Genomic DNA, 10,546 nt, shown 5'->3' with positions numbered 1-10,546 from the left:
ATATATATATATATATATATATATATATATATATATATATATATATATATATATATATATATATATATATATATATATATATATATATATATATATATATATATATCACTGTTAATTCCTGTAGACCAGGGTTGTCCAAGTTGGCCTGCAAGCATTTTTTTCAGCCCACCGCCCATGTTTGAATTTTTATTTCATATATATTTTAGATTAATGCAAAATAATATACATAAAGTATTCCTTTAAAATGAAAAAGTCTAAGCCTAGCAGGTGTCCAGTTTTATTACTATTACTTATTTTAAAAGGATGGAAAATGCACTATTTTTGTTTCATAGGAGCATGTTGTGTTTCATGTTGTAAAGGTTATATTGTGCTAAATGTCTCTGAAGACATAGGCCTAGTATTTGTACCATATGGATGTTCAGTAACTTCATGCTGTGAATTACAGTAAAGAAATGTGTTTTAATTTTCAAATTTCCTTGTTTGAGTGTTTATTTTTGCACAGTTATGCTACAGGCATATTCAATAGCATGCACTGCAACATGAAAGTTTAGTTTTGGCCCAAGACCCTCCACCCTGACTCGTTTCTGTCCCTCAACTGAAAAGAATTTCGGCACCCCGGTGTAGAGTAACATTTCTTTGTTTGCAGTTTTTCCACTTGAGGGTGCTCTTGGGTCAGACATGAGAAGTCCTCTGAGTAAGAAACAAATCTTTAAGACCTGACGAGCAAGTTTCAATTTTCTCATGCAGTCCCAGTCTCCCTGATCACAGCGTCATTGTCTTTGGGGATTAGTTTTCTTCATGGCCTTCTTTCCTGTCAAGATGTATATAATTACTCCTTTGTTCATTTCTTTTAAAAGATGAGCCCCAGCCAAATGCTTCTGACAGCATAACTGCTGATGAATCAATATACTGCGGAGTTATGATGACAGATTTTTCAGCTGCCAGCAGATTTTAACAGCACACTGCTGTGACATGTTTATATGTGTTGTGCTAACCTTTGCTTTGACCCTGTGTTTCTCAACATCTTTTTCTTATACTGCTGCTGATGTAATGGAGCTGGACTAGATTCAGTTTTAGGTCTCTGTTTAAAGAAAAGTTTACCCCTTTAGTGGTTAGAGTTAGACCATCTCTGGTAAATGTAAAACACATAAATTCACAATGTTGAATGTCTGATAAGCTTTGCTTCAGGAACTTGCACTGACTTGAGTTGAGACATGGATAAGTTATTGCTCACAGAGAAGCAGTAGTGCATTTTTCCTCAGGTGGTTTATTTTAAAGGGATAAGACATTGTTTGTCACATCAGCTCAGAAACGTGGTTACTTTCATGATAAATAGCTTTCTAGCAAAGTTAAAGTTTGTTTTTGTCATGACAGCATATATGTCGTCTGCACCTCAGCTAATCAGTCATGATCTAGACTGACTGCAGATAACCTGACGCTTCAACATCGTTCACTGAATATTTGCCACCAATGAAACTTTTTTCTACAGGTATTTTTGGATCAGGCTTTGTTTGATTTGTATCACTATTGTTTGCAGTCAATACAACATATTGTTGGATGCTAAAAAGCAGAATCAGCATAGGTTTGATAAGTTAATTCCTCTCAGACTCCGGTGTAATTTCTTGCGTTAGTTCTTTGAAAGACTTAGATCTATTACATGATTTTTTACTTGGAGGCATTGTAAGTTAAAATCTTTCTAAAAACAGTAGGGGCAAAGCACTTTAAGTTTGAAAGCAACCGTAACAGGAGTTAGAGTAATTACCACCTCTGTATTATCATCCTCCAGTCACCAAGGATGGATGCCAAATAAATCCAATAAATCAACACAGTGTGGCTTTTAAAGCTTTTGTGTGTCAGCTCATCTCTGTAGGATTAGTCATGTCAATGAAGACAACTGGGTCAGGCTTTCACCAGCACGGGACAAGACTGAACAAACACAGTTCAAATCTATGTGACTCTTACGCCAGTAAAAATGTGCAGTCATATTTCCCCGTAAGTGAAAGTGAAGATTTTTTTAGACATGAAAAGTTTCACTCATCATCTTGAAGCCTAAAGTTATGCATACATGATCAGACAACAAAAAGATGGAGAAGAGTCTTTGAAGTCTGCTTGATTTGACTCTTGGTTACTGTTTTGATCAATGTTTTCTCCTCTGGTGCTTTTTCTCAGAGGCTTTTGGGCAAATCTTGCCTCTAAATTTGCATTTTATTTTGTATTAGTTATGAAAAAGGGTCCATCCCAAGGTCTAACTATTTGTTGTTTTGTGTGTTGGCACACTTTTGGTTTGTCAAACTAATAGTAGGTTTTTTTTGTTATTTATTAAGTACTTGCCTTATGATGGTGGCTAAAATTTAGCCTTTGTGCTAATTGCAAAGTGTTCATATTTACTCGCACTGCTGAAATATAGACTAATGTGCATTACTCTGATTCAGTAAATTCAAAAGAAATTAAAAAATATAAATAATCAAAAATATCATTTGGCTGTCACCAGAGATGTATCTTTGTATGACAGCTTTGGAAAGATTCATAAGAAATGAATAAAACCCAAACAGAAATCACTCTTCACAGAGTCACTCTAAGCAAGTGTTTATAAAAAAGAAGTTGGAGGAAAAAGTCACATTCTTTCAAAGTAAAAGAAAAACATGACCAAACCATACATACATACAAACGTTCTCTTGACATTTGAACCCTAAATTAAAAGACAGTTTACATGAACATAGATGTATTATCATGTAAGAGGCACCATAATGCTGTAAAAGATCACAGACCTTGTATTGAGTAGCAGAGTCTAAAAGAATGCATCCCACTTGAAATACAACAACACGCCATTCGTCATCTTAATAATGAAAGATGTTAACAATACAGCTAAGATAAAATGCCCATATGAAATGTAAAAAAGTTTCTTTGACAAGAATAAACAACACAGTAGAAAAAACACCTTTTAAGCACTGTAAATGCTTTTCACAAGTTTAACCTGACATTTTGCATTAACACCTCCAGCTCAGAAGACGTGAGCATGACACCAGCTCTTGTAAACAACGACAGGAGTAAAAAAGATTCACAGAAAAGTTTTGTGAAAAATTTCTTTGTAAATCTCAGTGGTCTGTTTTCAGCCGTCATGCCTCTTCCTCCGATCAGCTCTAATCAGACTCTTCTCCAGCTTGGGATGACCGCAAACGGGCTTCTTGCGACCTTTGACATACAGCCTGTGGACCCACAAGAAAAAAAAGTGTTTAAAGTTAAATAACCACAGAAAAAAATGCACTTCAATTACATCAAAAGCATTGATGGTAGTTCCTGGATTACATGCTTGAGTTACTTTCTTTTGGCAGAGCTGTTGATTTATTTGCATGTCCAGATTTTCTCTACATTTAGACAGGGAAGAGGACAGTGTAGGAAATATGATACTGGACAACTGGAGGACAAAAAATTGGCTTAAACTTACACAACTGCAGCAATGTCACAGGCACCGTTGTTATCCTGCACATTCCATCTTATGACTTTCTGCAGCGTGTTTCGGGTTATTTTCTTGTTGATTCGGACACAGCATTTTGGGATGCCAGCTGCAATGAGACATTCAGGTTATATGACAGAATATGATGACAATAAAAAAAAGTTTTAAATATGCTGGCTTGTGATGGGTTCTTCCAATAGTCACTCTTCATTTTCCCCCTTGTTACTTACCTCTCATAGTTGTACAAGACAACTTAGTGGGTACAACTTAATTTGATACATAAAAAATAAAAAATGGGATTGAAAACTGAAAGTCAGATTTAAGCAAAGAGTAACTGTGACTGCAGAAAGAAGTAACCATTCAAATTGACTGATCAGAAAGTTAAAGTTAAAAAGTTAGAAAAACAAAAAAAAGGAAAGATGAACTTTTAAAGCATTCACACAACTTTAAAATTGTTTGTGCCCATTTTTTGTTTGTTAATAAGACAACAATGCATATGGAAATGCTTGTAATAAAATAACAGATCAGTACTAACATAAACTACCTTCCCTTGAATGATATATTTATGAGTGTATACAGTTTGTTAGTACATGGTTTTAATGTAAAAAACTAGAAGGTCAAGACTTCCTTACCTTTAATAGTGTAGATGGCCAAAGCAAACAGGCAGACGGTCACAAAGACAACTTTCACATCCATGACTGCAGAGCAAGTGAGCAGAGGAGACTGGTGTACGCTGTTAAGAAACTCTCTCTGCTTCCACCCACCGCACACAGAGGCAAGTATGTAAATATGTGCCGGAAGCGCTCATGACAAAATAATTAATCCCCGGTGAGTTAAAAGTCCAAATGTTGCTTTCGTTTTGAACTCTGACACTTGTTCAAACTTCTTCTGTTGGATGAGTGCACGACACCGGTATGTCCCATTCCAACATGCTCAGACAGGTTTAATAACCTCTCTTTCAACGGCAGATTTTTGATTGATGGATGCAGGATGGTAACTTGGCAAGAACAACTTCAGAGACACGAGAGACAGGTTATAGGATATGGTTGCACTTCAAAATCTCTAAAGGTTAAGTTTTGGTATCAACAAAAAGAAATGCTTTGAATATCAGAGGAAAACCCAGAATTTGTGTGAATAGTTCAAGACTTAAAATTATGGTGCCGCAGACTACCCTGACCTCTAACCCCTTCTGTGAAAATATGAGGTAACCTAAAGGTCAAATAAGATCAGATGTCAAGGAACACAGTCCTTTCCTACATCCAGTCATAGGATCTCAGGTGTTTATGAGGACTTGTTTATAAGACCTGGATATGATGAGAAAATATTAATTGAACTGAACTGTGCAGAAGCTCCATGGTGGAGAAAATGATGTGGCTAAGTGTTCTCTGTATTGTGAAATGTAGCAGAACGTGCAAACCAAACTATGTAATTACAGGGTTCGAAAAAACTAAAAGGTCCTCAGGGTAATTCCTGGGTGTTTATTTGAAAGAGGGAAATTTGAAAATGTGGCAACAGTTGAAAATTAACTAAAGAAAACACTGTCTCCATGCTGTTTAGTTTGCTACTTGTTTTTTAGCACATAAAACTTATTATCAGATCCCACATGAAGCTGTTCAATCACAAAGTCTATTTTGTTTGTCTTGTGTTTGAGCCAGCTTGACACTGGTTTAAAGGTTTAAAAAACACTTGCTTAGGATTTGTTGTGGTCTTCACGTGTCTCGTCTGGTTTGAGAACCACAGATGCGTCACGAGAGTTGGTGATAACCTGCAACTTCCATCTCTATTGAATGTGTGATTACAGTAAATGTAGGTTTTACAATAAAATAAAGGATACATGAAGACAGACCAAAGATGGGTAGGAAAGAAAGAAAGGCATTCTAAAATAAAGCCGTCCTAGGTCCCAGTGAACATGGGACCTTTTCACAGCCCACACCTCCTTAAATCCATCCAAACTGTTAGTCAGCTTGAAGTAAGTATATTCAACTCTCAGACCGGCTGCCACCAAACCTCTCAGACAGCAAACTTGATCAGTCCAGCCTTCACCACACAATTTATTCTTTCGGCTTTTCAAGATAGCCAACTTGGCACTTTCAAAGATGAAATTAATCAAAACCAGAGTTTGTTTTCTTGGGGGGTATACTTTGGTCCAAAGACAAAAAGAGGAATGGAAAAGACATTACCCCAACACCCCACCTACTCCTGCAAGGTTTTAAAAAAGCAGCCAATCAGGGACAGGACACTACTAAGTGGTGTAATGTCTCCACTAGTGGACAGAAGCGCCAGTCCTCTCCAGTGCTTGGGTTCAGGTGAGCCATGTATTCATTCATTCATTTCCTTAACAGCTCACCCTGTTCAGGGTCGCAGGTGCTAAAGCCTATCCCAGCTATCATGTAAACACCACACAGAAAGGCCCACTGGCCAAGCAGGGAATCGAACTAGAGACCTTCTTGCTGTGAGGCTGCAACGCTGACTGATGCGCCACCGGTGAGCTACGGATCTGTTCTTGATCGTCCAAAGAAAGAAAGAAAGAATTTTAAAAAATCATACAGAGAAACAAAATATTCGAGATAGAACAAAAGAAGACAGAAAAAAAAGAGGAAACAAGCAAAGTTAAAAACAGTTTAAAAAAGTAAGAAACATTGAAAAAATAACCAAATGTTAAAGAGACAACAAAAGATGGAGGGAAAAGACAAGCAAAGACTGAGCAACATACAGAGAAAGAAGAACAAAGACAAAAACAATGAGGAAAATAAGAAACGAAGTAAAAAAAAAATGAAGAAAAGAGAGAAAAAATGGAAGAACGCAGTAAAACAAAAACAAAGAAAGAATGGAAAAATACACAAATTTTAAAAAAAAAGAATGAAAAAAAAAAAACAGTTGAAGAAGAAAGACAGGCCTACATTTGGTCTGTGGTGGTCAAGTCAAACAAGCCACTTTTGGAGGCTAACCCCTTTCTCCATCTACTGTCCTTTCCTCTCAAAGGCACAAATGCCTAAAACATGTAACCTAAGAAATGAAGGAGGAAAAAGACACTTCAAAATGTCCTTCATGTATTAAATGTCTCACCATTAGAGACTGTTCAGACTGACACCTGTTAAACTGAAGTTTGTTTACTTGGTGAGATTTGTCACTCAAACAGAAAATGAGTCAACAACCCAACAGAGCGGCACTGCAGGGAAAGTGACCGGATCAACAACTCAATACAGTACATCATCTGAACCATAATTGTCTTGGCTAAATTTCATCAGGACTCTCAAGGAAATGTCCCAGGTCACCAAACTCGTCCCGAGTCTTCCCCTGGGGACCATGAATGTCTGTGCAAAATTGCATGGTAATCATTGACTTCTTTGTTTTCTCTATTTTAGTTTCAGAGTCTGATAAGTATTTCACTGGAATGACGTGAAATCAAGCAGAACTTTACAATAACTCATAATTATAAATTGGTCCTGAAGGCCACATGAGCAAAAAATAAAAAAAAATTAAAAAAAAACCCACAAGGTGCAAAACTATGATTCTTGGATCCAGAAGGAAAATATCAGAGGAATTAATGAACATTTTTCAGGTCACGTTTTTGGAAACATCTCACAGGATCTTAAGTGAGTCAAAACCAGTAACTGTCAAAAACAGGGAGTATCAGCATCTCGTTCCAGCTGGACCTGGCACCTGTTGTTGACAAACCACAATCACTTACTGTTCCTGGAACAAACACCAACCATCTTTTATAACACACAAAAGAGTCTAACGTTTAGAATTTCCTGGCTTTCGTTTTCACGGTTTGAACATGTTAATGCAGAACAGGAAAAGTTGTGTCCTTGAGGGAGACAACTGAAAAGAATGCTCTAAGTCAACAGTGTTAAGCAAACAGTCAATCTGTTGTTGCTAATACATGTACTACTCCTCTATGAACATTGTGATATCAGCCACCTGAAACTGAATATATTTTATTTTAAACAGCCCTCATTTGAACTTACATTGGATTTGCTGTAAAGCTCAGCATCAGGACGAACTGTTCACTGGAAAATGTGACTGAAGCACAACTGCTTTGCAAGCACATATGATCAAAATGTTTTACCTTAAAGAAGCATCACACTGTCTTCCACATGTGGGTATAAAAGATGAAAACATCCCTGAAGGATGTGTTACAGGGGTAATTATTTTGAGTTTGAATGGGAATAATGACAAAAGGCAGAGGATGTTTTTTTTGGTAGTGATACACTCTGTATTTTTAACACATTTTCAATAAACAATAATATTTCTAAGAGCCAAGAACCAACTGCTCAAGCATGGTTTTACATGGATGTTCCTTGCAACTTTCGTCTCCACTCACTGGTTTATTTACAGTGTTTCCAAAACTCGGTAGACAATTTCTTTCTTGCATGATAAAGAATAAATTTTGTATACAGTATGTGCAAAATTATGTACATTTCTATGTGGAAATAAACATGTATTCTATAGTCTTATTATCATACACATAATCTATGTCCCTCTCTTTCCTCTGAAAATGAAAATAGTTCTCTCTATATGACAGATCACAGCAGTTAGGAAAAAGAGTTGAGCTTTGACATGGATTTTGATTTTTATTGGTTCAAGGTTTAAATCTCTAGGCTGAAAGTGGAACAGGGATGGTCTTCATTCTTGTCTGATTCAGTACTCGGTCTGTCCTCTTGTGGCCACATGTAGCAGCCGCAGCAGCAGCTCTGCAGGCGAGCTCCCTGCAGAGCTGTCGGCCTGATCTGATGGCTCGATCTCCCCCAGGCAGTCAGAGTCCACCGCACAGCTCTCTGATGGAGAAGAGAGGATAATATTTTTTTAAGACCATAGAGTGCCAATTCACCAAACGTTTGATTCAGGAACGTGCCTGAGCATGGCAGTCAAAACAACCAACCCAGATTTTACCTGAGGTACAGCAGACTCCTGAGGCAGCACAGCGCCCTCCCTCAGATCCACAGGCTCTACCTCCTGCCTGGCAGGGGGTGAGCAGGTAGTTCTCCTCCACACAGTGAGCTGTTTCTGGGGAGCCCAACAAACAGCCAAGACCTTCCCCACAGCAGATATTGGGGCCGAAGCAGCGGCCCTTGTCTCTGGGACCACACGGCATGCACTGCAGGAGAAATACACAATCACACTTTGGAAAAAAAAATCTTGCCTTATATATTAAATTTTTCATTGTTACACTAGTTTTACTTTTTTGAGTGTTTAAAAATATGTCTTCTAATAATGAAACACCTCTGGGGTGAGCAAAACAGAAAAACAAAACAAAAAAAACAGAAAAGCCAAATCTTCACAAATAAATAATTGCACTGAAGGGCATTTCTGTAGTCTTTTTATGTTGTTTCATTATGTTTGTTTAAATTTATTAATTCAATGTCTTTTGGTTTGTCTCTTTATTAGAAATCATGAGAACAAACAGTTCAGTTTGTTTCCCCTTAAAATCCATGATTCTGAAGTACACAACCCTAGATTTATCTTGTGCCCCCGTAATGAGGAAAAAAATAAATAAAAAACTGTGGCTTGTTTTTCTGCATAAATTTGTATGTAAAATTAAAACAATAAACCTGTAATATGAAATATCTCATTAATTTAACTTATTTACTTATTATAAAAAGATACCTTAAAAAGCAACCATGTCTGTTTTTCTTAAAATTTGACATAATATGATTTAATAGGATATGAATTTATTTTTTAACAGCATGAGCTCAAAGACACGAAAACTTTAGAAAAAAAGACCAAAAAAGAACAAAACAAATAAATAAAAGGGCAGGTTAAAGAAAAGAAATGGAAAAGAAATAAAGTTAAAGAAAAAAGAAAGAAGAAGACATTCTGAGGGATGACACACATGGTCCTCACCTGTCTGATCCCTGTCTCCGGCAGTGCGCGTTTCCCTCCTCGGGGACAGTTCTGAATGTAGCAAGCCGAGGACAGCGCGACGAGGAGTCCCAGGACGCACAGAGGGTTCACGGAGTGCGGCATCGTTGCTGGTGTTGGATGAGATGATTCCTGTGTGGATGTCTGACCGATGTCCCGCTTGGTCTCTTACTTATAAGCAGGTGGACATGATCTGACAACGCGTTTGACACTCAGATCTGACGTCACTCCACTGCACGCAACACACACGCTCGCGCGTCTGAAGGCCAATGGCGTGCACGCGGAGTGCGCACGAGGGGTCGCAGCAGATGTGGCTCTGAATAAGATGTGTGCCATCAAACAAATGTACGAAAGAAAACAGCAACGACAGCAGAAGATGCAGGTTATGTATTCAAGACTGTGCCACACTTATTTGGAAGAACTTTCTGGAATAATTTCAGCCATGAGGTCCACAAAGAAATGGCTTGGCATGAGCAACTAATTAGACTTGAGACCACTAATCCTATTAACAACAATAAGCTAACTGATTAAATACATTAAATGATCATCATGCACAATTCAGATGACAAGCAAGATATTTCTTACTTTGGTCCCCATGAAGGCAACAGACACAACATCATGACAACCTCAGGGTCGCACAAATTATCCTCCCAGAGTCATTTAAGAATATCAATCTGCATAACAAAATTAGCATTTCAAATAAACATAAATATCTGTGGTTTATTATTCAGTTCAGTGCCTTGTTGCATGCTTGGGGTTGTGTCTGAACAGTTAGATGAGCTGCTGATTGGTACGTTCATGGTAAGTGTAAAAATGAGCATCAGAAGCAGCAGATTAGGAGTTCTCTTTTAAGCTCGATTCTTTAATACAAAATGAGGTGTTTTTTAACCATTGCTAATGTTGTTATAGTATGAAATAACAAAAACGATCCATTACCTCGCATTAAAAAATAGTTAAGTTGTTCAATATGCCAGGAAGGGGCAATAGTATTCACTTCAAATCAGCAAATTTTGCAAAATTTCAACTCTTTATCTCCTGTGGTACTGAAGCAGAAACGGGGAGACCAACATCCCGATTTACATGCTCTCTTTTGATGCCAGTCCCCGCTCTCACTAAGCAGATCATGACCTCAGTTAAGCTTGATGTTGTCAGGGAAACAAACATGTAAATCATTCTGTTTTTTGAATGCAAAGCCAAGCCAGTGCTGTGTCTCCTGACTTTTGCCTG

The 10,546-nt window shown here is 37.6% G+C and overlaps 2 protein-coding genes across 2 annotated transcripts; both read right to left on the bottom strand.

Annotated features, from left to right (window-relative positions):
• Positions 1–3,029: 3,029 nt before the first annotated feature.
• Positions 3,030–4,150, bottom strand: ccl27a (chemokine (C-C motif) ligand 27a). The gene is made up of 3 exons (XM_074671216.1): positions 4,087–4,150; positions 3,446–3,563; positions 3,030–3,206 (listed from the first exon to the last, which is right to left on the bottom strand). Exons 1-3 carry the CDS (start codon positions 4,148–4,150, stop codon positions 3,110–3,112), a joined length of 279 nt encoding a protein of 92 aa, XP_074527317.1. The 3' UTR covers positions 3,030–3,109.
• A 3,855-nt stretch (positions 4,151–8,005) lies between these two features.
• Positions 8,006–9,487, bottom strand: avp (arginine vasopressin). Its single transcript, XM_074670238.1, has 3 exons — positions 9,302–9,487; positions 8,351–8,555; positions 8,006–8,235 (listed from the first exon to the last, which is right to left on the bottom strand). Exons 1-3 carry the CDS (start codon positions 9,422–9,424, stop codon positions 8,099–8,101), a joined length of 465 nt encoding a protein of 154 aa, XP_074526339.1. The 5' UTR covers positions 9,425–9,487; the 3' UTR covers positions 8,006–8,098.
• Between the last annotated feature and the right edge of the window lie 1,059 nt (positions 9,488–10,546).

This window comes from Halichoeres trimaculatus, unplaced genomic scaffold (assembly GCF_033239565.1).
Source record: "Halichoeres trimaculatus isolate MK-OKI-2021-1 unplaced genomic scaffold, fHalTri1.1 fHalTri1_scaffold_5, whole genome shotgun sequence".
Lineage (NCBI taxonomy): Eukaryota > Metazoa > Chordata > Actinopteri > Labriformes > Labridae > Halichoeres > Halichoeres trimaculatus.
Note: the sequence above shows the minus strand (reverse complement) of the source record. Positions and strands in the feature narration are given on the sequence as shown.